Source organism: Mya arenaria, chromosome 6 (genome assembly GCF_026914265.1).
Source record: "Mya arenaria isolate MELC-2E11 chromosome 6, ASM2691426v1".
Lineage (NCBI taxonomy): Eukaryota > Metazoa > Mollusca > Bivalvia > Myida > Myidae > Mya > Mya arenaria.
Genome location: NC_069127.1, coordinates 11,294,934 through 11,322,419, shown reverse-complemented (window position 1 = coordinate 11,322,419; position 27,486 = coordinate 11,294,934). Strand labels below are relative to the sequence as shown.

General features: G+C 35.4%; 1 protein-coding gene across 1 annotated transcript; it reads left to right on the top strand.

Moving 5' to 3' along the window:
* Nucleotides 1–136: 136 nt before the first annotated feature.
* Nucleotides 137–19,621, top strand: LOC128237561 (beta-1,4-N-acetylgalactosaminyltransferase bre-4-like). Its single transcript, XM_052953152.1, has 9 exons — nucleotides 137–192; nucleotides 1,231–1,402; nucleotides 2,864–3,014; nucleotides 7,227–7,382; nucleotides 8,858–9,090; nucleotides 9,982–10,169; nucleotides 11,266–11,388; nucleotides 12,166–12,261; nucleotides 19,094–19,621. The coding sequence occupies exons 1-9, from the start codon at nucleotides 137–139 to the stop codon at nucleotides 19,248–19,250; spliced, it is 1,332 nt and encodes a 443-aa protein (XP_052809112.1). The 3' UTR covers nucleotides 19,251–19,621.
* Nucleotides 19,622–27,486: the final 7,865 nt, after the last annotated feature.

Here is a 27,486-nt window from a genome sequence, read left to right as displayed (position 1 = left end):
ATTGACAAACAATATGTAACATGAATCCGAAACCAAGATAAGCCGGCCGGGCTAGGCTCGATTACCGCTATGAAAGGAAATATCCATAACATGTGTTACAACGCAAAACTAGGAATAAAGTGTATTATTGGCAGCAATGGGAGAGTTTCTAGATAGTCCATTTATCTCTGCAGTGCCCCTGACAAATAAGAGGTACACACCTGTATGCTGGCTATCTCTGTGTACAGCTGGTTTACATTGAATTACAATGGGAGAATGCAGAGTATGTAATCAATTGACCTGATCTAATTAATAAGGTAAGGTTTATATTGCAAAGTAAACTGATTAACACCGCAGTCTTAGAAATGGTGAATTACTGTTGTGTTCCACTTTGTAATGGGTTTGGGGGGTTTCATTTTCCGAAAGACAAAGGATTCAAGAATAAATGGAGCGTAGCAGTAAAGAAGGGTGTGCATGGTAATAAAATGAAGTTATGGTCACCATCAAAGCACGATGTTGTTTGTCATAAACATTTCAGAAGTGAAGACTTCACAACAACCCAGAAAAGTTAGTGGATACTCAATAAAAATAAAGACAGATATAAAGTGATGATTTTATAATTTCAGACACACACATTAGCATGATTATGTCACGTTTTAATGCACATACTTAATACATCGTGCCTTTATTCATGTAATGAAGTGAGTAAAACTGAGCTTTCCTGTCTTTGTATCAGTAGTGAACCGCTATATATTGTCTTAAATACTTCTCATAGAACAGTGTTAACTTTGGTATTAAACTGCCTTCACAATAATCATTGTCAAGTTCAACCTTTTGAAACATGATGCCCTTGAATGTATAAACGATGAAGTTGCAATACTTTATTTTACTGATATACAACTGTCCTTGAATCTGATAGTAATAGTTGCTGGTTTGTCTCAATACGATATTACCCTGTGAGTCATATTCCAAGAAAGGAAATAATTTTCCAGGTTTAATGAACATGTCTCTCCCACTGTATGGACATTTAATTTCTCTGATCGTAGTGTCGCTGATGACGCCATCAGGTGTGAAGGCTAAATACGGTTTTTTGATGGCAGATGTACAGTCTCACGCTGCACTGTGAGTCCCGTTTCAGCTTCAATTTTTTACGCGCCGTTTCTTCACACTGCTTGCCATGTATTATAGGTTTGCTATGAAGATTCGAAGAAGTCATTACAGATTTGCATACTTTGTTCATGTTCTTCGTAGCTGTCAACTTGCAAATTTCCCCAAATCTGGATGCAGTTACTCTCCAGAGACATTGCTCCCGCCATGTGTGGTTGTCAGCCTGCGATCTGGTCCTCCGGTCTATTGCGACTATCTGTTCCGGGCTAATGTGTTGGGCGTTATCTACCCACTGTTCCAGGAGTGGTCTGCGGAGGTAGTCATTTTTCCTTCCTGCAGACTGTATATCTGCTTTGCCCCATATGTAGCGGAAGGCTAAGTCTTTAGACGTATTTGAACAATAATTAAAAACTGTGTTCCTCACATGATCTCTGTAGTTTGCGCAATTTCTGAAAGCAGGGGGTCTTGGATCCTGAAATTTATTTGTTTGTTTGTTTCCTGGCAGATCCTCTGCCTTTAAAGGTGTCCCAGAATACTGTTTCTTTGGCTTCTGGAATGTCTAAAGTATTTCAGTACATGTCCTTTGCATAGTATAATCAGCACGGCAGCAAGGTGTTTGCATGTACCATGCGGTCCTTTTCAAGCAGGGCATTCACAGTGACTATTTAAAACTTCCCCATTTTCTTTGCGAAGTTTAAGCTTGTAGCTTTATGTTACATTACGTCTCATTGCTGCTGAAACTATACCAGTGAAAAACAAGTCTTGTCCTTTTACACCTATGCGACAGGCTCTAATTCTTTTACTGTTGTACAGCAACTGTCCGTTTTGTAAAGCCTTGATATCTGAAGTGATGTTCTTGTCTGTGGCCTCTCTGTATTTGAAATAGCCATCGATCTGTGGCCTTGACAGTTTTGGCAGAAGAATTCTGTGTTCTAACTGCAATTGGTGGAAGCCCGACTCTGGCCAGTCAGTGTCCAATGGCTCGGGTAGCAGAATAGGTTATCCCTTAAAGTCTAAATTTCTGTCATACGCCTCCAATCTGTATAAAATATAAAACAAGATGCATTTTTTATTTAGTAAAGAATATATTTGAAGCAATACACTCTATATGATTATATTAATTTAAAGCATCATAAATATACAAATATGCCAAAATAGATTATATCAAACATATGGTATAAATCACTTACATTTCTACTTAAATATAATGTATGTAAAGGCATTATATTTTAAAAAAGAATAACCAGGTTTTAACCAGAAAAGTGTTGATTATTTTTCCAAGATCATTTTCATACTGTTATTCAGTCTACATGGTCTACATTCTACAGCTGAAAAATAAAGCAGTTTATATGCTTAAGATTTAATATAATATATTCAATATGTTAAATTTAATTACCTTAATATTAAATCTTCTTTTCTTCCTGCTGTTAAAGCTCCTCTGGTAATTAATCCTTTCTTTAATTTAACAACTGACCAGCCAAAATACTCCGAAACCTTCTTAGAATACATGTTAAATCTCTGTGTTTACATCAAGTGGCTGTAGTGTGTTTACCTCTTATTTACTACTTTTGCTTGTCAGCAGAGTGTGGGAAACTCCCCCATTGTCGAGTTAATAAAGAAAGAACTAATCATCGATAGAAGATATGTAAAATATCTTCTTTCGTAAAACGAAACGAACGAGTTATCCTTTAAAGCACTATGCTGGGCTTGAAAATGCTTACGAAATGTTGGACTTATGCACAAAAGAGCGTCCCAAACATATCCATCTACGTTACAGATAAGAAAACCTATATATTTAGCTATTACACCTTCCATGTTCCGAGCGAACGCATCTACCAAACCATCACCAAATCCCTATGACCATCGAACACTGTCATCTGCTGGAACGTCGTCTTATGTCAGCGGCAACAAGCGGAGCACAAAACGTGGTTGGTATTCCGCCAATCGCATAGCACAAAAATTGTATTCCACCACAGTAATGTGTTACTTCCAGCCTATCCGCCGGTTGTATTGTATTTCCCCCCGTATATCCATAGGTTAAATTGTTTATTCCCGGCCTATCCGCCTGTTATATAATTTGTTTCCCGCCTATGCACCCATCATATTGTGTTTCTTCGCGCCTATCCGCCGTTCATATTGTGTTTCTTCGCGCCTATCCACCGGTCATATTGTGTTTCTTTCCGCCTATCCGCCTTTCATATTGTGTTTCTTCCCGCCTATCCGCCGTTAATATTGTATCTTTTCCCGCCTATCCGCCGTTCATATAGTGTTTCTTTCCGCCTATCCGCCTTTCATATTGTGTTTCTTCCCGCTTATCCCCCTTTCATATTGTGTTTCTTTCCGCCTATCCGCCTTTCATATTGTGTTTCTTGCCGACTATCCGCCGTTCATATTGTGTTTCTTCACGCCTATCCGCCGTTCATATTGTGTTTCTTCCCGCTTATCCGCCGGTCATTTTGTGTTTCTTGCCGACTATCCGCCGTTCACATTGTGTTTTCTCCCACCTCTCCGCCGTTCATATTGTGTTTCTTCACGCCTATCCGCCGTTCATATTGTGTTTCTTCCCGCTTATCCGCCGGTCATTTTGTGTTTCTTGCCGACTATCCGCCGTTCACATTGTGTTTCTTCACGCCTATCCGCCGTTCATATTGTGTTTCTTCCCATCTTTCCACCGGACATATTGTGTCTCTTGCGGCATATCCATCGGTCATATGTTGATAATTCCCGACAGTACACCCGACATAATTATGTTTCTTCCAGCCTATTGGCTAGAATTTTTTTTTTGTAACCAGCCCATCCGCCATATTGTGTTTCTTCTCGCCTATCCGCAAGTCATACCGTAGTGTTTGTTTTGCATATCCACCGATCATATTGTTTGTTTCCGGCTTATTCGCCAGTTATATAGGTTTATCACGCCTGTCTGCCGATCAAAATGTTTGTTTCCGTTTATACGCTGGTCAAATTTTTGTTTGTTTCTAACCCTATTCGACGGACACATTGTGTTTCTTTCTGCCTATCCGCCGCTCATAATGGCGGTTTTCGCCTATTCGCCGGTCAAAATGTTTGTTTCCCGATTATCCGCCGGACACCATGTTTGTTTCCAATCGAGTCCGCTGGCATTGTGTGTTTCTTTCCGCCAGTCCACCAGTCGTACTCTATTTCATCCGATCTATCGGCCTTTTATATTGGCTGTTTTGCGCCTATTGCCATTTATAATGTTTGTTTCCCACCTATTTGCCGATCATATTGTTTGTCAACCGCCTATTTGCCCTTCATAATGTATGTGATCCGCCTGTCTGCCGACCAAAATGTTTGTTTCTCTTCTGTCTGCCGTTCAAAATGTTTGTTTTCCTCTTATTCGCCGGTTATATAGTTTGTTTCCAGTCTTTTCGCCGGTTATATAGTTTGTTTTCCACATATTCACCGGTCATATTGTTTCCCGCCTATTCGCCGGTTATATAGTTTGATTTACGCCTATCCGCCGGTCACATTCTTTGTGTTCCCGTTCCCGTGTACTTTTATTTCTTCGATCTCTGATATTTTTATAACTGTGCCTTTATAGTTTATAAATTTATTCATTCAACACAAACATCGAATCTTCGAAACCAAATGTTTGATTAAATATGCGAACAATCGATTGCATCCCTAAATACAACACACTTTAGCTTTACAGCGCAAAGACCATTAGATCATACAATTGGTAAGTTCATACAGAGCTCGAACAGGGAATATTATTTACATTTAACTTAAATATCAAGATGTTAAAATGCAATAGTCTATATAAAGTACTGGTTTGGTAGTTTTTATCAAATGCTCTAATGATGTGAGGCATCATTCTCTGCTTTAGTTATTTCATTCGTTTATATTTAGAAATGAATAATTGCATATCTTAAGCCTATATAATACTACCAACTAGCTTACACTTGTTGGTAAAAATGGAAGCTTTACTCAACGAGCACAAGAACAACACACTGAATATGTTTTTAAATTAAAATATTATCTTATCACTTCAATTTATTTTCATAGATAACCCTACACGGCCTGTCGTTATCTATAATTTCTAAAATCTTATTCAACGTTTCGCTACTAGGGTCATTTTATCCCCTCGTTACTTCTATCGAACAATGGTATGCAGACGAACATCTATCGATTTTAAGTCATATCCATCAACTAAACACAGACCTTACCCTGCGATAAAGGATAACTTATCATTCGAAAAAAATGATTTTGTTTTCTTTTCTTTCCGCACAATTCCCTTCACTGCTGACTCCAGTGACCAAAAGGTTCACAGTTTTACGTTTTCTTTTCTTTTATATTCTTCTGTGCTGTAGTTATAAATTCAAGAACTTATTTCGTTTCTAAACATCGTCACTATATATGTATTAAATTTTAGTGTTTTTACAGATCTATTTAGAAGTTTATTACAACTAAAGTCTTTAAACTAAATTTAATCAAATACTTAACTAGAAAGAATTAAGGTAAATACATTATATCGCTTCAAAACAGCTCACATAATTTGCATATTTAGAGTGGTAACTGGTCTGTAGCTGTGCTTTTCTTGTCTTAAATAACACAATGTTCGCGCCGTTTTTAGTTTTAAGAATGGCAACTCGATTAGTTCAATGTGAATGCGCAGTTGATTAAGCAAAGATGGTTTCCAATATGGTCGCATAAACACGAAGAATGAGTGAGCATTTATTTATTTGCTAATTTACATTACAACTTTTGAGTCTCCATTGACTTGTATCAACTTATATATAAGAAGTAATAGTATCAATGCATGTATTTTATTACTATTGGTGTCGTTTTATTTATTCATTATGCTCAAACTTTGGGGGTTTGGGTTAGCCTGTTCATATATAGAGTGAAACTGGACGCACAAACATATGGACTCCGCAGTAAAACGGTTTAGTTTACAGATATTGTGTTGGCAATGTTTGATTGTTCAAATTGAGAGATTTACTTGCTTTCATCAACAAACACCAAACACCATCTGACAGATACTCATTTGAACAGAATTTAGAAGTCCTAGCCTAAAATATTCAATTTTCAATAGCGTTACTAACTCCTTTGGCAAAAGTTAGCGTCTTTTGTCCCAGTGTAAAGTAAATATTAAAGATAATTTGAACTTTTATAGATGTTTTATCATAGCATTTTGTTCACATTTTACACGAAATAAAAAAGTCTGACCCTATAAAACGTGAACAACAAGTCCCTTTAAACGAAAATACAGAGTATAGGCTTTCATGTATTTTTACCTGAACGATTTTGATATAAGTTTGTATCATATGGCAGAGAAGAATGTCAAATTGAAAGCATGAGTAAAACGCGCGTTTATCAGTAAACTGCACAACGCTGTTTCCTTTGTATTCGTTCTTCCTGTAAAACAACATCCCGTGCACGGTTATTTGTTTGAAAGCACATATTCCGCTACAAAGTTCACGGTGAAGGGTTTGTAGATCATTAAAGCCCATACAAACTGATAACAAACGTTTTTATCTTTGTTCACTGAATATACTCTCTGAAATGTTGTTTTTTCAAAGATAATGAACGTTTAGACGGCACCTTTTATATACATCTTCTGCCAATATCTGTTTTAAGTTTTAAACATTGTTGCCCCGTTAATGGTTTCTGCCTTTATCGGTGATTTCCGCTTATGTCGGACATGGTTTTCAGATTAATGCTTTACATTAAAGCAACCTTGTTTTTCTTAGGTTGATATGAGCCATCACTTCTCCAGTCGATGTCTTAAACATATCAAAGGTCTTTAGAAGAGATCATTTGATCGCATAAGTAACTGGTAAAACAACAATATACTCCTTTATTTGTCAAAAATAAAATATGCTGCATTTTCATGTTTTAAATTTCGTATTTTTGTTATGATTGAAACAGAAATAAATGAGACCGTTAAATTAAAACGATAAGTTGACCTTCCGTGGGATTTGCAACGCGATAAGATATCATTCAACAGGTAACTGGCTTTAGCATTACAGCTCTCAGTGTATTTATCGTTCAAACTGATGCCCCTATAAGGGAATAATTAACAAGTTTTATGGTGGTTATGTATACACCTGAGTTTTAAATGGTGCGGCGATGTACCAGATTTACATATGTTGTTGTGTTTTTGATGGTTTGTGCAGCCCTGGTCAGTGTTACAAATGTAGGGCAATTAAGTGTCTTTCTTAGAACCAAACTCCATGATGTTTATGGGTCGGATACCGGTTTATATTCTACAAGATTTAAATTAAGAGGAAATCTATCCTTGGAATATTGTCAGGCTGTTCCAGATTCACTTGGTAAGATGAGTTAATAAATACAAAGTTCACATGGCATATCATGTTTGGTATGAATATACACAATGAAAATATAATATAAGGCATATGTTTGTTTACTTTGAATGTTTAGTTATAAAATTGTCAGTATGTACCACTGGATGTCTTTATATAGCCCTATTTCATTAACTTATTCATACTGGAGTTATTTATTTAACTTAACTTAAATTTTGATTTGACGTTTTGAACACGTATAGTCTCGTAGACAAGAAACGCACGATTTTTAGTGTATATCTTGCTACATATATTAATTTTTATGGCATTGCTATAAATACAGTGATTTGAATTTTGTATCTTCTGATGACATCTTATCTTACGTTTGCATTTATTATCCCATAAAACACCCAATATTATCTTCCGTTTAAAGAAGCTATGTAAAGACCATGTCACAAAAACAAATATATAGATAATACTAGGTTAGTGCCGTGGAGCCGAAGGCTCTCCCGATAAATTCCGCAGCCGAGCCAGATAAACTTTATCCATCCACGACACTAAGCTAGTATTCTATTTGTCCTTTAATTTTGTTTATTTAAACACTATAATTAACCTTAAAATTATTCAGTTTCTTTAAAAATAAGGGGGACAGCTGTTTTCTCTGATAACGTCATCACACACGATATCCATGTATAAATCGTTCTCGAAATAGTTTAACATTTTTCAATACGCTTGCCGTCAAAGTCATTGCATTTTAATACGTCAGTATCAATTAAAAAAAACAAAAGAAAGCTTTTTAAAGTGCATAAACATGAATCAGTAATGATTCAAGATCACGAGTGTACAAACAATCGCCACATGTTAAATAGATTTCATTCATGTTGATAGTGTTGGATGTTGAGAACTGCACCGGCAAAGAGAGTTATTTATTTCTGTTGTTAGTGAGATTTTGTCATTCACCACAGGTATGGAATTTTCTATCGTTGAATGCTGCACAGTTTCCAGACTTTGCGGGTGTGGTAAGATTTTCGCATCAGATCAGATCGCATAAGAATTTCTAGTGGATTGTTTTACCAGTGTCAATGTTATGCAGAGTGATGGATCTTTATGGGCGAGTGATTGTTAAGGTCGGTTGTTGGCGGACTATTGATTTGATACTAAAACATTATTTGTGCTTTTCTTCCGATATTTCAGAATTGAAAATAAGTCCGTTTTCGCGGTCACGTGACCAACTGACTGTAGATAACAATCACGTGATCTTCTATCCTAATAAATTAAAATTTACACGGCACCTTGTTATTGGAGTGGGAGAATATACGAGTAAAAACCCTTGTTTTTACCATTTAGAGCCTACTATGTAATTCTCGACGTCAGGCCTGTTTCTTACAAGATGTATTTCGTTGTGCGATGCCCTACCATGTCCTGATATCAGGACCGTCAGAATAGCTTTAATAGGGTTAAACTATTTTGTTATTAATGAATATGTTTTGTTTTTCCATTTCTAGTAGGAAGACTGAACATTGACATTGATGCGGCACTTCAATCTGCACCTCCTTCGGAACACCAGGATGTGTCGCCAGGTGGCGTTTGGAGTCCGAAGAGCTGCGTTGCTAGACAATGGATAGCAATCATCATACCTTTTCGTGATAGGCAGAAACATTTGGACATTTTAGTTTATTATCTAGTCCCGGTATTGAAACGACAAAAAGTGTCCTTCCGAGTGTTTGTGGTAGAACAGGTAATTACGTATGTATATGTATTGTATTTCGTTAAGGGAATTCAACCATTTATTGATATTTTAAACGGAAACTACACAAATCGTAATGATTTACGAGGTAAATATATCAAAAGGTATTATAGAGAAAGTATGTTCAAAACTGTTCATTTGTTAAAATCAAAATAATGCAAATGTTGTGAAGAAATATGCTGTATTTATCTTTAGTGCTTTTGAAATAAGAAAGACCAAAACCAAGGCCAATTAAAGGAGACCTATATTGCCTTCATGTTGATTGGTTAAATTAAATAACCAGTGCAATAAACATGTTTATTCACTAATAAGTGACAAGTGGGATGTTACATATTTGTGCGTGCGTGTGCGTGTGTGTGTGTGTGTGTGTGTGTGACTATAGTGATAAACAATGTACTATTAACAGATTGGTATAGAATGAAGATAAAGTTGTTGTCGTATGATATGATATGTTGTCTATTTGTTTCATAATGTATTTGTTCGCTAAAGATAACTTTACTTTCGAACCATATTATTATATAAATTTGATCAAAGGCCATGTGTTCTTAATCGAATGTGTATGTACAAGCGTAAGTTCATAGATATACCGCATAGAAAGATTTCATAATTGATATATGTAGAATAATATTAAATAAAAAAGATAGTGATTTTAAAAATCGTGATATTAATAAAACTATTTATAAATCTGTTCCGCCATAGATGTATATATAAGCCATTTTATTACTTTAATTTAATCACTGGTCATATTGGCATATTTCACATATGTATTGTGTTGTCTATTTCTTTTGAGTAACTGTATTATAAGTATTATTATTTCATCCAAAACATGTATTTTTGATTGGCGTGGAACACATATCATTTGTAACCAAAATTATGTTTCAGTACGGCAACAAAACCTTCAACAAAGGTCGGCTTATGAACATCGGGTTTACGGAAGCGCGGAAGCATGATGAGTTTGACTGCTTCATCTTCCACGACGTCGATCTCATACCGGAAGACGACAGGAATATGTACACGTGCTCTGATAAGCCTCGTCATATGTCCCCGGCCCTGGATAAGTTTAATTATACGTGAGTAGTATAGGAATGATGATTGCACCTGTTTGTAGTGGTTATCAGTGTATTGAGGCTAACAGAGTCAACGGCTCTGCAGACGCCACCATGATTCGGCCCTATATACACGGACGGGCGCGCATACACACAGGCACGCACGCACCCACCCGCGCACGCACGCACGCACGCACGAGTATTTCAGAAGGGTTTGCCCTGGAAAAATGTCCTACTAAATTACAGCCAGGTGCGCAAGGCTTTGTTCGTAACATAATGATTGTGTTTGTTCTATCTGAAAAAGCATAATTATAGCGAATTGGTCTCTATAATTGTAATCCTTGTTTAAATTGATTTAAAGCATTCCAAAAATGTACCTAAAATTACCATTGGGAACTTAGACCTCTCAACTAATATCTGCTTGCTCAGATACTTTTTCTAATGGCTTATATGCATGATTCTCATCCAAAAAATAATATGGAAGTGGATAGAAGTCAACTTAAAATAATTTCAATCACTCATATTAAGCTGCGTAAAAGAGTCATGTCAAAACACGATACAAGTTGTATATGTTCAAGGTTTAGCGATAATTTAATTTATGGCATAGCAGATAGACGCGAAGAAAATGATTTACTGCAGATATCAACCAGAAGGTTGGTCAATATTGACATAACTCTTTGCCTGCGTAGGCAATCTGCGTATGTGCAGTACGTTTCAACACTGTTTTAAGAGAGCAGTTCTGTATCTGTTAACATACACACTTATAAAATGTCTTGTTCGGAACAAAACTGTATTTTTTTGAGAACAGCATATTTATGATGAATTGAATACGACGAAAAAACAACAACTCTTTTTTCTGACGGCTTGTTATATATATTTATACTCCTTATCGGCATCGTCGAGGTTATCAGCCAGCAATGAATAGCGGGCTCTTTTCAGAGGAAGAATATGCGATTATGCAATGAAGCGTCTATATTACAGTTGGCTGGGGAAGGCCAAATGATTGACATTTAACATGGTCGAGGCCGTGTTTTTCTTGTCTAATTGTGTTTCAGATTGCTGGTGGGTGGGGTACTCAGCGTCTATGCATAACACCTTTTAAAAATGTCGTGTATTGCAGAATGCTGTACAAGGGTCTGGTTGGTGGGGTACTCAGCTTCCGGGGTAAACATTTCACCAAAGTGAACGGCTATTCGAACTTTTACTGGGGCTGGGGCGCTGAGGATGACGATATGCATAAAAGGTAGGCAGGCTTAAATAGTATTTAAAGTTTATGAAAGTATAAATTAAGTATGTCAACGACTGCAAAAACAGTGGAACCGTGCTCGCATGAATCAAAGATATTTACGGAAATGGAGTGCTTTAGTGCAGAACCTACACCTAAAGTATCAAGTTCGCAGTCTCTGTCATATTGAACCAAAATCGTGGTAGAGTAAATGGTAGGTGCAATATGTCGTTGAATTTTGAAAATACTTTGCCACAATGGCAAATAACAATGCAACCTACATGTACGTTGATAAATCCTGACATTTAAAGTTTTAAATCGTCTAAAACTTATTTTGGAGGGCATAAAAGCACATGCAAAATGAAAAACCAAAGCAAAGATTATTTCCCTTATTTCTGTAATTTGCCTAGGTAAACATTCATTCAACAACTATTGTAGACTCTACTTCTGCATATTGTTTTGCCTGATCGGAAAAGTGTTAAGATTTTTACGGCCATTTTAATTCCCGTAAAAGTTCATTGGAATGATAAAAAACAAATAGTTAAGAACGCTGTATTCACCGGGCCATTCGTAATAAAACATCTCAATTAAATTCAATTTTTAAGTGCATTTACGTTATTAGTTGTGAACATTTTCTGGCATGATGTCAAGAATTAAAGGGGTAAGAAAACATTACATTGTAATTACAGTCTGACTTTTGCAGTCTGTTAAAAGTCATTAAAACGCAATTATATACATGTATATAGAAATATATTGTTAATTGGTGTTATTGTTTTGAGATGTTGTATATTCCAGACTTTTTGCCGCGAAGTTAAGTGTTGAACGGCCCTCAATCACTATTGGACGGTATAAAATGATAAAACACGACAGAAAAGATGTTTCGCCAGTAAGGTTAGCAACCATATACTTACTTTGTCAAAGAAGCAAATGAATACAATGACAAGCCCAGTGGCATTTCATGTATATTCTGTTTGGACTCATACAGAGCAAAGTCCCGCATACAACATAAAACAAATGCAAACTTTCGTTATCAGTAAATAGTGGTTCACCGCCATTGCATAGTCAGTGAAAACTGTTTCAATGAAAGCACTGAAAGTGCTTAGAGACTTCGGAAATTATTAAGTAGGTGTGAATGTTTGATTTAACATCTTTTTGACGATGCAAAGAATTGAAGAGGTGATTGCGAGATGAGGTTAACATTAATTGAAATTACATCAAAACTGAACATGACTTATTTGTAAGAACTGTTTAAATATGTAATGTGCATTTCACACCCTCTCCAAAGCTTTACGTCATCACATCAGTCTCGACAACCACTATATTATTTATCAAGTCCCTTAGCACATTCAATGCTCTGGTTTGTGGATTACAATCGCAAATATGTAGACACCAAGGAGTTGACACTGAATACATGCATTACGAAACATGTCAATTCAATGACAGGCGATTTCAATTTACAGGCGATTTATCAATTATTTACACCTTAATGCACTGCAATATTGCTTCTGAAGTGCCTCTTCATATTTAAAGGGGCTAAACACAAGATGGTCTAAATATCGGCAAACACAGTATTTCCACAAAACAAGCCTATAATTGTCAATGTGAGCAAGTAGGAGGCCGAGTATCAATCATGGTTAAAATAATGAACACAACAATTATGTTGCGGTCCCATCTGTGTTTCATTGTTTAAAATAGCGCATATGGTTTTCCAGTTTAAATGATATCTTTTTTGTGAATACTGATTAATATCCAACGCCTTTTTAAACTAACTGGGATAAATGTGGTAGAAAACCCTCGGCAATTTCGAATTGGAAAACTGCGTAAAAACTGAGAAAGATACATTTGTCGTACGCGATATGATGCATCAGAAAATAAGATTAAATGCGTGGTGCACAACGATGTCAAATGTATAAGTTTTCAACATTTTTTTCTTGCAATTGCATCATCTGGTGTCTAAGTTCCTTTAAGATTAAGATTTAAGATTAAGAGGTATATTCCGTTACACTCAGAAACCAAGTGCATGTGAGCACCTTGCTTTGCCATACTTCCAAACCTTGTCGGCTGTGAATGCTAACAACATAAAATGAAGTACTATGGATACCATTAGTTCATTAAATAAACCTCTTTATTACTCTCGACACCCACTTTACTATTTCCCCACTCCTTCCCCACTCTCAGTGTTTTTGTCTTAGGAGAACCGTCAAGTAAACCCGTTTTTGTTTGTTTAATCAAAACTCTTTCAAGTAGTCCTCCAAACAGTCATAAATACACCAAAAATTAGCTCAATCTGATAGTCTGTGTCAGTTTTCCCAGTTTTCCAATTGAACCAGGACTCAAATGGCATTTTAAGCATCAAATGGAGATGTTCTACACAGCTTCGCACTCATTTTAAGTTCTCGCAGTCAAATTTTCACATTTTGTGTACTCATAAGAATGGAGACGACTCGATTTAAAAAAATGCAAAAAAACTTTAATTTTGAAATCCATAAAATGTTAACTTTTATCAATCGGACGAGATAAATGCATTCAATAGTAATAGACTCGCCAGAAATAGTGAAATGCAGTCCATGCTTGCCCCAATGACAATTTTTAAACAAAGCAGTTTGGTCCCAAGGTTAAACATAAAGCTGAAGCGCGCTCATGGTTTCAAAGTTAAAAGAGGAGCAGGCTACTCAATCATAAATTTTATAGCAATTGACTAGAAGCCATACTTTGTACACTGCAGTCAGTCTAAACTTACAAAGTAACAAAGTCCTTTTTATCAGCATTTTAATAAACGGCAGTTTTTAAACACAATGAAATTGGTGTATGCATATGTATTCAGTATGATAAACAAGTTATGACACTACCATGGCAAAGTTACATAAAGGTTTCAAAGTAGTTGGTAAAAAGACCAAGTACTTAAATTATTTTATCTTTGATCAATGGTCTTTGAACATTGCAAAAAGCTAAAAGCACCGGCAATTTCTTTTCCATTTTTGTAACATATTTTATGTTCAGTAACAATTAAGCACTTTAATTGTTTTCTCAACATTAATGTGAACTGAAGAGTCTCTTCAGCTGACAATTGCATTCAAACGTTCATGAAAGCATACCGCAAAATAATATGGCAGCTGCCAACTGTGTTGAAAACTAAACCGCCTTCCATTGTCATGAATATTCATTCAAAGGCTTAATCTACATTGAGTCATTGCGAAACTTTCAATTGTTACAGGACTTGAGGTCTTGTAGCTTGATCAATGTTATAGGATCTCAAACAATGTTACAGGACTGAATCATAAAACGATATTACAACGCACACAGTTGATTATTTAGGGCTTTATTGATCCATTTTATAATTCTTTTATAACAAATGTATATTTGATTTTAAAAGAAATGATAAGGAAACTCATGCACAAAAACAAGGGTTTCGATTTTAAGTAGCAATAAGCACAGATACTTGAATGTGCTATATGGCCACTTTTCAATGTGTAGTTAATAAAGAACATTTAAGTGTTTTAAACTTTTTATTCAAGTCATTTTGTGGCAATAACAATTTGAAAATAGATCAATCCTAAAGCATTGCCCATTTTGAGTATTACATCAGTCGATACAATTTGTACGGTACTGTTTTATGCAGCGACTAATCACTTATAGAAGCAAATTTCGTTTTTGTCTTTTGTCAGACGGTTTCATGTAAGCTTGTATGCAAAGTGATCAGGTCAGAGTTTGAATAGGACAGGGTGCTAGGTCAGAAAGGAAAATGGCTTATGTTCAACTGATATTGTGTATGTGTTGTTACTACTTTTAATATTAACATATTTGTTATGAATACTTATGATGTTATCTTTACTTTTTAGTGTAAAAATCATGTATGTTCATTATTTTATTTTTATATATGATAATTGACTTGACAATACAGTTTTTTTTATGCAATTTACTGCCTTCTAAAGGATATTTTCACTTGCGAAAAAGGGTTCATTTTCTCCAAACTTTTTTTGTCATGTTCACATATAATTAAATACAGATTCTGTGAATAAAAGAAGCAATGAATTTCTTAAAAAGAACAACACATTCTTGATGAGGCTAGCTTTATGAACGCATAAAAAGTAAAAACATGTATATTAGCTATTTTAGCATAACTTGAATGCAGATCAGAAGAAGCACGTTGAAGCTGAATTCTGGAGTAGACTAGCAAATATTGATTCTAGGGTTTTTCTCCCCAGCAAGCGTGTTTTGGCGTTGATATTTGTGTGTAGCCCATGTCCAACTCGGGAGGTGATTCTCATTGGATGGCTGTCCATCTGCGAAGTCTAGAACAAAACTGAAATAATTAATTAAAATAAAAATTTGACACGTTTTTTATTTCAACCTGATTTGGCCTGGTATAGCGGTTGACTCTCTGTTTGGAAAAACTTCTGACTACTCATCTACTTATCAAAATCTGTGACGTCATGCCAATTTGGGTAATCAATTAAGCATAATTGAAATAAAATGAGAAGCACTATCCGCCATTTGCTATGTAATACCCCATGGTGTTAGCCAGGATTTAAAAAGGCCAGAGTGCTGCAGAAAAGGGAAAGGGTGATCAAGGGTAAAAGGGGGTGAACTGGGCTGTACGAAACATGAAAATGATGAATTTGGCAGAAAATGATAGATTTTGTGTTTTTTTCGAGTGATATAAGATTTCAACTGCAAGATATAGAATGTGTGTGTGTGTATTTATAATATTTAGTTGATAAGTTATTGACAAAACAAACAGAATATTTGATAGTATTGAGCATTTAATTATATAAAGGCAAAAGTACCCATGCTGGTCTTCACGATGGCAGAGGGCAGAAGGGTGCCACTGAAAACAGACAGGGTGCAGCACCCTTCCATATATTTACTCTTTAGGTAAAACCCGATTCCCAAAAAATGTTGTGTCATTCTTAATGGAATGTTTTCCAGATATGAGCTCAAATTCGTAGTAAAATAGAGATGATTATAATGCGTTTTGATGAACATTATACAATTTTATAGCAAAGGAAAATATCGCAGGAAGGCCGATCTGAAACAAAATTCTGCCGATTTCCTATTTGAAATATAAAATGCAGGAACCAATAAAACTAAGCAGGAATGTGTTCCTTTAACAAACGAAATACTCATAAAAATCAAGGTCAATTTCGTATTCAGGAATGGACATCGATATTGCATTTAAAACTTTTGTCAATAAAGCGATTAAATTAAATACTATTCCTGGAGTTTGTTGTACAGAAATTGATTCAATTCAGGCAATGCATGTATTTGGGGGAAACCAATTGCTAGAAATAAACATGCAAATCGGTTATCATACATGCGCAGTCATTCTCAAGCGACAATGCCAAGTGGGAGAAATTGTGGATTTTATTACATTTTCATATTTTTTAAACACTAACAACAAACTCTATAGCATTCTTTTGACAATTTTTCTAGCCCAAATTGCACAAAATAACACCTACCATTGCCATTCAAAGATGAAAAGAAAAAAAGACAATAACCGATTACTGCTTTTCACCAGATAAAGCCACCATAACAAAACAAAACACAAATCGCCAGAGACTATTACGCGGCTGTTTATATGGACTACATCGGGTACGGCTCACCAACCAGTTAACATACCTAATTCATAAAAAATGTACTGAACAATTGAAGCAAAGTAAAAAGAGATTATATTTTCTATTCGAATTACACAATCCGAATAACTGTACAGTTATGTCTGTTTTTATAGTACCCTTTGTTTATATATAAGCTTTTGGTATAAAAACGAAAAAACAACAACAAAAAACTTAACCGCTGCTGTTTGTGTAAACAATGAAATAAAGAAATGGCAATGCATTTTATTAGCAAATTGCCTTTTTCATTTATGAAACACCTCGTTGGCTGTTTCTGCATCCTTTAACAATCCATTATTTAATTCTTCTACCTTTGTAATGCAAAATTATTGAATGTCCTGGGGTCAGGAATATTTGCAGAAACTTGCAGCCAATTAGCTGCTATCAGCCAATAAGTACTTTTACCACGAAACAAGAAATACTGAACGAATATCAATATATGTTGAAACGCTGATCGTCAAGGATGTCAAACCTAACTACAGTATGCTCTTGCATATTGCATTTCATGATGTTTTTAGTCAGTTTGTTTTCCCTTTTTCTCAGTGTACGATTGGTTTCATGATAGGTCCGTGATACCACGGGCTAAATTGCATGTACTAGGTACGTCGTAAATGATTCGCGTGGAAGGCAATATTTTGCTACGAACGAAGATATTACACAAAGATAATTTCATCACCATTTTATATGAAACATAACACACTCTACGACGCTCACAGAGCCCCGCTTTTGGTATCTTACCAAAGTATGATTGCGATTTCAGTTTCTTAAAACACTTCGACAAACGTTTTCCCAACCGTCGCCTGATGAAGCACTGTCAATCATCATTTTGTCAAAGTGTTTAGGTGATAAAACGACAGAGGGCCCCCCAAATAAGTGGCAAGGACTGCTCTTTGTTTCAATGAAAATGGTGGAAAAAGGAAAGATATCTTTGTTTCAGTCTTCATCCGAAGCAAAATGTTACATTCTGACCTAGCATTTATGACGTAATTTTCCGCGTGGTATACACACACTGTATCTGGAAGCCTTTTTACTTTCATTGGATGCAGTTCTTAATGTATTTGTTTTTCTCTATTTTGACGTATCTATTTAAACGTTAACCCAAACGCATTTTGGCTGCTGACACAAAGGAGTTGTATATTGTGACTTCCGGTCCGAAATACGTCAATTTTAACAACATTCATAGGCGATTCATCGCGTATTAACAGCTTAATCACATTCGATACTGTCTTTTTAGTGCCTTTATTTTAATATACAAGATAAGGAAATAAATTCCATAACATCTCAATAAGAAAGTCGTAAACGAAAAACTACTGATTCCATTTAATTCGTGCACTTTCTTTCGCCAAAACAGTGACTCATGCACTTTTGTAGGTTTTCACTTCCAAAATGTGATGAAGTTTTCATGAAAGAATTCTACTCCTGACGTTAACCACATCAAATGAAAACTATTGGATACCACATGATTGTTTACTGAACATTTCTTCAAAATTTAAGCCAACAATTCCTACGCACAAAAGCACTGCTTTTACTGCATAATGATCATTCGATTTTGACATTTCACACCGTGCACTCACCTCGGACATGTGTGGATATACCAAAAGACTGGGGGATTCCCCCAGACTAAAAATCACTTGGAGGGTTAAACCAGTTGAAGGGACAAGTATTGTTCATATTTGTATTTATGCTGCTTTCGATTCATAAAAATGCACGCATAACAACGAAAAATTCAATTTTAAATCATTTGTATAAGTTGTTAAAACCTTGTAGTTGAATTGCAATTTACAGCTGTATGTCCTTTTCTTCAAATCCACCTATCCAATTTAGCTAATATCCGTGTCATTGGCTATTAAATCGATACAGAAAGTTTTAATATAACTTTTCAGAAAATATAGATTTCTAAATAATAAAAATCCATTTCTATTCTGGGTTTTGTCGAGTAGTATATGTATATCTTTTTAACAATTTCAAGCCTTCAATAAAGACAAGTGTGTTGGCACTTTTAGGAAGTGTTTAGCACACGTTGATTATATAAGTATACAATCCATCTACATATACCCTCTTGATATAGTACTTTTCTATATCAATACATACTAATAAAACTTTTATTTCAGATTGGACCTTTTAAAAACATCGATAGCACGTTACTTAAAAGACGGCCTCAATACTTTGGAGTACAAATTGGTTGAAACCCGGCTTGAAAAGTTGTACACACGTATAATAGCGAATGTGGGTGATCCACCGAAGAATCAGACAGAACATCCGCTTTAAAAACACAGAAGTGCTCGAGATAGTATTGCCAATATTTTGCATTTTTTCCCTGTACCATTTAAGATTGTGACCCCACTGTCAGCTATGGTACTTTTGTGACTTTGTTTTTTTGTATTCTTACTGTCCCTTTAAATATTTTGACCACACTGCCAACAATGGTACTTTTATAGCTTTGTTCCCTGATATTTGACTACTGTGTCTTCAAGCATTGTGACCTCATTGCCACCTATGAAAATTTTATAACTTTTTTCTCTGATATTTTCATTACTGTGCCTTTAAACATTGTGACCTCATTGACACATATGAAACTTTTATAACTTTGTTCTCCGATATTTTCATTACTGTGCCTTTAAAAATTGTGAATCACTGCTACCTAGAGACTTGTATGAATTTGTTTTCTTTTGTTGTTTTTATTACTATGCCTTTAAACATTTTAACTCAACTGCCACCTATGATACTTTTATAACTTTGTTCTCCGATAATTTAATTACTAAACATTGAAACATATTTATAGTTAAAGTTTGGCTTTTGCAAGTCCTGGCAGTTTTAAAATACTTATTCACGATATGCTAGTGTGATGGTATTCAAACTTAATCAATCCTACTGTCAGTCTTCATTGAATGAACGAAATATTTATGCTGGTAAATAATACTACACAATCCGATCGGCTACATCTATCTTGGATCTAATTAGGACCAATATTGAATAATCACCATGCCTTTCGATCACTTTTAAACATTAACAACTGTACTCTGTAGTCACGTGCAAAATAATAGCAGAAAAGCATCATCAGGCAAAACATTCGGATAGTCAAACGTTTTGATCCGTCTTTGTCGAATAATGGAAAAAATATCGATTACATTTTTAAAGAGCAATAAAACTTTTGAAATGCGGGTGTGTAACACTGGTGCGGCCTACAGATTAACATGGATTACCGAGCTTGAACAGGTGCGGACTACGGATGTGCATGGAATGCCGACCTAACACAGGGACGGCTTACGGATGTACTTGGAATACCGATCTTACACAGGAGCGGCCTAAAAATGTACTTGGAATACCGACCTTACGACCTTAGACAGGAGCGGACTACAGATATACTTGGAATACCGACCTTACACAAGTGGCGGCCTACAAATGTACAAGGAATACTGACCTAACACAGGGGCAGACTATGGATGTACATAGAATACCGACCTTACACAGGGGCAGACTACGGATGTATATGGATTACTGACCTTACACAGGGGCTGACAACGGATGTACAAGGAAAACCGAAATTTCATAAGGGCGTACTACTGACGTACATGATAACCGACCTTACATTCAAATGCATACATAGACACGTGTTTTATATCGCACTACGGACTACGGATATACATGGACTACCGATCTTATATATAAATGTTTCATGAAAACTGGTGTGATATCGGGTGGGTTACAAAAGACTGGCCGGATATCTGAATGGGCTTAACAAAAACAAATTTTAAACGGTTTAAATGAGTCACATTATTTTTGCTAACGTAGTTGTTCTGTGAAATCATGTAAAGTAATTTGCGTCAAACGTTTAATTGCTTATTGTTTGATTTGTTCATTTTTTGGAGGTAATTTTTGATCAGAATTTCACTGTATGGGTTTCTTTTTAGTGAGTATTTTATTCACAGGATGTCTATCCAAACGTTATCAAGAACAATATGTAACTATCGCTATTTGAAACTTAAACTTTTCCTGAAGAACCAATATGAGCTTATGATGTTCCGTAAGAAGCTAAATAAGCTGTTAATTGTTGTTTGTTCTTGTTATTTTTATAACCTTTTATAACCTGACAAAATAAGTTCAATTGTGATTATATTTGCAAATTAAAATAACAAATAAATCAAATACCTTTAAAACAGACATGCCCTTTTGTAATTATGTAAAACAATCCGAAGACTTCCGAGCGATTTCCTGACCGGCAATGAGTTTTTCGTTGGTCTAGAAAAGGTCTTATCCGGCTTTTAAACCATACCTTAACATTGCAGTGAATACATAAGTGCGGTTAGCACTTAAATTTAGTTATGCCAAGATACATCTGAAGTGTTGAAGGTTCGTTGCCACAGCAAATGATAAAAATAGCATGTATATTGTCCTCTATCAATATACAAGAATTAATGAAGATAACTTAATGATTTCAAATATGCCAAGATCCAGTTAAATTTCTGGCATTTTCAATACTTTCGTTTACATGGAAACCAACAACTTCTTTGTCAGATAAAGCAATCAAATGACATTCATAACCTCCTTATTGCCCTCTACCAGCAAACCAAATTCCATGAATGGACCTTTCAAACTTTATAAAGTTATGTTCTTCATGAATCTGTCCAATTGTCCCGCGACTGCAAGATTGACCGATCGACGGACAGACGGGACAAAGTGATTCCCATATAGACCCCACTACTAAAGTATAAAAAATCAATTTTCAGCAGTTACAGCACTTCACTATGAATAAGACTTAAATTGTGCTGATGTTCATCGTGAAAAAGGAGCTATATTGTTCGAAAAACAATGTATAACAACGGTCAGCATTAGATGGTCTTTAAAGATAAGACCTTTTTTCTAATGAATGCTTCTATGGAAACTAGTAATACCATTTGCGTGAACTTATGAACATGTTTGACGCCTCAACGCGTAAAATATGAACTGAAACCTGATTAGCTTTGTGTTCTGCATTTCAAATCCCCTAAAAAGAAGGGTCGTAAACGAAATAAATGTTCTCCAGCTCAAAAACATTTAATTAAAAAGTACTGTATCGGTATTCCTGAACCAATTATATTCACTACCAATTATTGATAGTGAAGCGTCTGATTAATTCCAGGCTGAGAAAGAACTTCTCCCTAACACTCAGCACACTCCACCCACCCCGAAAACACCAACGAATCCTATATGTCTTTCTCCGACAGCGACCCCGGTAAAATAGCCAACTAATTAGTCCCTATGTTTGCCCCCATTGTTGAGCTAATGAAATATACAGAAATAAAATATATAAAGTCTGAAGTACATGCACAAGTTCACAAGGAGATTGATAGTCTCATAGTCTCATGGGAGATGTAGAGACTCCTTAATAAGACAAAACACAGCTTGAAAACAGCCTTCTTGTACATAAGAGAGAGATAGACTGTCTTAACCAATATGGCAGGAGAATGTGTCTGGACGTGTCAAATATACCAGGTGACGCCCCTGGTGAGAATTTGGAAAATAAAGTAATTGAGCGGACAAACAAGGCTGATGTAGCCTTGACCAGCAATGATATTGACAGGATTCACAGAAATGGGCGATCAAGAGATATGGTAAACAGGAAAGTTATTATAAAGTTCTCGTCCTCAAAAGCAAGAGATAAACTATACTCGGCAAGAAAAGGTATGGGCCATGTTTTTTGTGACTGAAAACCTTAAACCTCTAAGTCAAAAGCTTGCCTTTGAAGCAAGGCAACTTGTACGACAGAAAGTGTTGGGCAAAACCTGCAAGGTCAAGTGCCAGAGGGCAGACCAGCAAAAGACTGAGGTCATAACGGAGATGGTTGATATTCAGTGCCTCAAGGACGGGAAATCTCTACCAGTGTATGAGAACTGATCTCTAGATTTTAATTCCGAAGGATTTCATTATAATACAAACTTAGTTTATAAATAATATACATGACATAATATATAATGTACATGTATATGTATGATTTTCTTTGAGCCTTTAATTATTTGCTTTCATACGTTCCTGATAAAGTATATAAACAAAATTCACAAAACTCACAAAATTTGACTGTATATCAATCAGTACAATCACTACAAAGATTTACTCACGATAAGTCCAACTGCTTAAACATATATGTATATACGTTTCAGATGTTTATAGTTCCAATTTTAATGTATACACTTCTCAACAATCATAAAAATAATTGTACATTCAGTACTTTCTCGAGTTGCATGTTTTTCTACAGCAAATTGTAGAAACAGCTAGCTATATTACTGGTTGAAACTGGTGCTTTCACGTTAATTATGTATCATAAGTAAAATGATATATAAACACATATTCATGTTTATAACACTAGGATATTTCATTTAAACTAATTGGTGAATTGCACTTGAGTAGAATGAATAAACTGAATAGGATTACTTATTTAAATTAAGATATTTATCTTGAAATAGTTTGTCAAAATATTAAATTTTTATATTATAATCTTAATTATGGCAGTTTAGTCCAGTACTATTTATAAGGTGAGAATAGTCAGGTGCAACGTCACTTAATCATTATTGGTTTATGTAAACCCTGTATTCTTTGTGTGCGAAGTTAATCGTTGAGCAAGACATTGTTTTTCCTTTATATCAACAATTGCACGACGGCCTTCTTTGGGCTTTATTGATTTTTTTATTCATATTGAATCACCAAAACCGTTGTTTATTTCAAGTGTTTAAACTGTTTCTTATGTTTTCTTTATTTCTTGCCACCATGTACTTCTTTTTTCCCCATTGATAATCTATCCCAGACCGTTTTTCGTTTCGCGCTATGGTTATAATTAATTTTAAATGCATTTCCATAGATACTAATGGGTAATGATATAATGGCTTGGCGGATGGCCATAGGATTTCACTACAGAGGGCTTGTTATAAAAAAAAATTCGTAAATGTTCAACACTTTTGAGCATTATTCTACTAGCCTTTTTCGTATGCGCTATACTTTCATTCCATGTTCTTAACGCAAGGATATTCTAATATAAGTATTTGTATGCTATGATATGTAATCTGGCGTTGTTTTTTTCTATCTTATATCAACTCATAAAGCGGTACTTAGCATGTTAACCAATTGTATTCATTTTGAATTTCTACACAATTTACAATATTCAATAGTGATACAGTTATTGATTTAATTGTGTAGTGATATTGGAAGTAGCCCGGGTCAATCTAACATTACGAATGGATGCTTCTCAATAGCGCATCAAATACAATCTATCTAAGACAAAACAAACGCGAAAGGCGACGATGACGTGTCTATTGAAGGCTATGAAAGTATATATCGAAATGACGATTCAGCTCATTCAAGTGGTATTGCCGTATATTCAAGTGCACAGATATGTCCAAAATTAATTCGCAATTATGAAAATTTACTACCAGAGTTGCTATGCATGACTGTTCGCGATCAATCGGAATTATTCTTTATATGCGTTGTATATAGACCTCCACACTTATCTGTTGAATTTTGGGACAGGTTGAGCGTAGCAGTAAACCACATGAGCGATAAATACGATAAAAAATTTCCTTGGTGATATAAATAAAGATAATATACATAATTCAAGGAATCACAAATTTAGCGACATTTAAGCAATTCGCAATATGCCAAATATAATCTCTACACCAACTAGGGTGACGGTTACATCCTCTACGCTCTTAGACCCAATTGCCATTTTTGAAACAATACATCCATTAGACGTCGAAATTTTAAACACCCCTTGCGAAATAAGCGATCATTATTGAGCGTAACTTTTCGTTAAAAGTAGTTTTAATCATGAAAACACTTACACTCGAACTGTTCGTGATTTGAGATTATCAACTATTTAATCATCTTATGTTGACAACTGATTGGTCCTTTATTAAAACTCGTTTGTTGTATATGCATGCGAAATTTTAATTCTTAATTTATAGAATTATCAAGGGTGTGTATTCCATCGAAAGTTGTAACGATTAGACCTAATGGTAAACCTTGATTTACTTCAGAAATTCGTGGAATGTTTCGTAAACGCGACAGACAAAAACGTATTGCAATAAACTCCTGCAAGGTCACCTGACTGGAACAAATAAAAACAAATACGGAGAATTGTGCAAATGATATGAAGAAACACGCTAAAGAAATATTCTTTAAAAAACATTTAAGATGATTTAATTGATGCAATACATATGCAAAAAAGCTACAGAAACATGCTCAGTAGCAAAACGTTTAAACATAAACCCGGTTTAGTGGCAATGGGCAAACGCCAAAGACATAGAACACAAATTCACAAACAAGAAACATACAACAGCACAAAACTCTACAAACAGCACAGGGCATAAATACTTTATATATATATAACTGAATTCCATGCGTATGCAGAGATCTATTCAGCGTTTCAGTGGAGAACACAGGAGATTGATTAACAACGGTAGGCAGACAACTGGTTTGAAGCCTTGGCGCGGATTTAAAATTGAGGATGTGTATCAACGGAGGGTACACAGGGGCGACATTTAGGGTAGAATAAGCGGTATGGAGAGTAAACATTGCTTAATTGGAGCGGAACAGATGGGTTTTCGATAAAGGCCCAGTTAAGGGAATGTTTGGCATGATAATACCCTGCTGCAATTGCAATAATAAAGGTACCTCTTATCGACATAATGTCAACAAAACATGTTAAACACTGGAACTGTTGACAATGGTATTGTGTATCAACCATATACACAAACAATTTCAATTAATAATGAATTAAGTAACATTTTTGGATATGATATAGATATAGACGCTTATTACGTTTTTTATCCAGTGCTCAGTGTGACTTTCTTTTCGCATAAATATTTCTTTTATGAGCAGTTCATGATATGTGCATCCCTACATCAAAGCCAATTATTCGGTTAAATAATGTGTGTCAAACCGTGTAAAGAAGACAACTAGATTGTTTTGAACTGCTCATATCGCCGACTTTCATAAATATGATGACGAAGATGTGTTTAAAGCGAGGATTTTAAGGATCCGTAACGATCATGATAAACTAATACTATTAATTCAACCGATAGATATGTTTCATTTGGTAGCCTGGTGATCCCATACAAGGGCGTAGCTAGCCCGGTATTCATGTGGATTCATAATAGTGCTAGGGGTTCCGGAGCAGGCCCCTCGATTTTTTTTAAACCATGGTGCAATCTTGTGCATTCTGGGCGTTTTGAGCGCCTTTTGTTTAATACTGGAAAATAGATAGTTTAACGACCATGTAGTCAAGTACCCATACTGCAACTTTGGCTGCTTTTTCTAATGATCTTGTCAGACTCATGTGGATTTAGTCGCGTACTCGCCTATTAGCAGATACGCGCCTGCCATATTTTGTGCCGTAACTTTTAAAAGGTCTTTGCGAGAGGAACATGTGGACTATATTGACAATGTTTATATGATAAACTACAGAAACAAGCTCAGTAGCCGCAAACTTAAATCCCGTTTAATGGCACAGGGTTAAGGCCAAAGACCTACTTTCATTCACAAACAATACAAACAATTACAAACCAGAAACATGCCGATATGTTTGTCCTTTCAATATTGACAAATAAGTCACTTTAGTACGGTTTTAATTGAAATTAAAACATGCAAGAACACTGTAAAAAGTTATCTGTATGGTTTATTGGTAATTAATTTTACATTTTTGTCATCAGCCATCATATACCTTTAAAACGATACAAATATTGAATAGGTTTATCCGGCCTCATTGTTAAACATAAATGTAAATGGACATTTCTGCGAGGTTTATTATTTGTGGGTCTGATTCCTTGAGGGTACGTAAAATCGATATGATTAACGGATTGACAGTAACCCATTTTAAAATAATATTACACATTTTGGTGGCGAATTAATATGTGCTTATATTTGGTCTTCTCAGCAATTAAGACGTCCAGAAGTCGTCACTTTCCTAGAGTGTTGTGCACAATGCCCCTAAATTATCCGCCACGCATGCGCGAGCTTCTAAAAACCAAACTAAAATGCCAATTTACCTCTTAATGGATATTTGGCACCTGTCATTTTCTTGATGATGTATTAATTGCCAAAGCAATTTTACATGATTTAATTAAAATAGGCTCGGCGATGTTTTTGGCGGAGACGAAAGCCTGAACACTTGACCAGTGTAAATAACACAAGGTTTGCCCTAACGGAGCAGCTCGAACAATAAGCTTGTAAATGAATTAACTTATCAATTTCTTTTTAGATCATATGCATTACAAAGGTCACATTAAATTGGTTCTTATAATTGATAAATTGTATAAGAAAAGGAAAAGTGAATCAACGTATTTCCAACACCGTTTCCTTGTAATGAGTTTATGGCAACTGTTAAATATATGGATCAGTATTGCAATTTTTTAGTAGTTACGTAATGAAGAGACTTCAATTAGTTACGTAATGAAGAGACGTCAATAACGCTACTCATGATCTACTGACATAAGTAATGTACTTCCAAGCGACAGTATTGTACGTTTTCCCGCTTAAT

Excerpts from the sequence above, each read along its gene's own strand:
- LOC128237561 (XM_052953152.1), top strand. The coding sequence starts at position 137 with ATGGGAGAGTTTCTAGATAGTCCATTTATCTCTGCAGTGCCCCTGACA. Across the intron at positions 193-1,230 it reads GTGCCCCTGACAAATAAGAG|CTGTCAACTTGCAAATTTCC; the intron begins GTACACACCTGT and ends TGTTCTTCGTAG. Across the intron at positions 9,091-9,981 it reads GAGTGTTTGTGGTAGAACAG|TACGGCAACAAAACCTTCAA; the intron begins GTAATTACGTAT and ends ATTATGTTTCAG.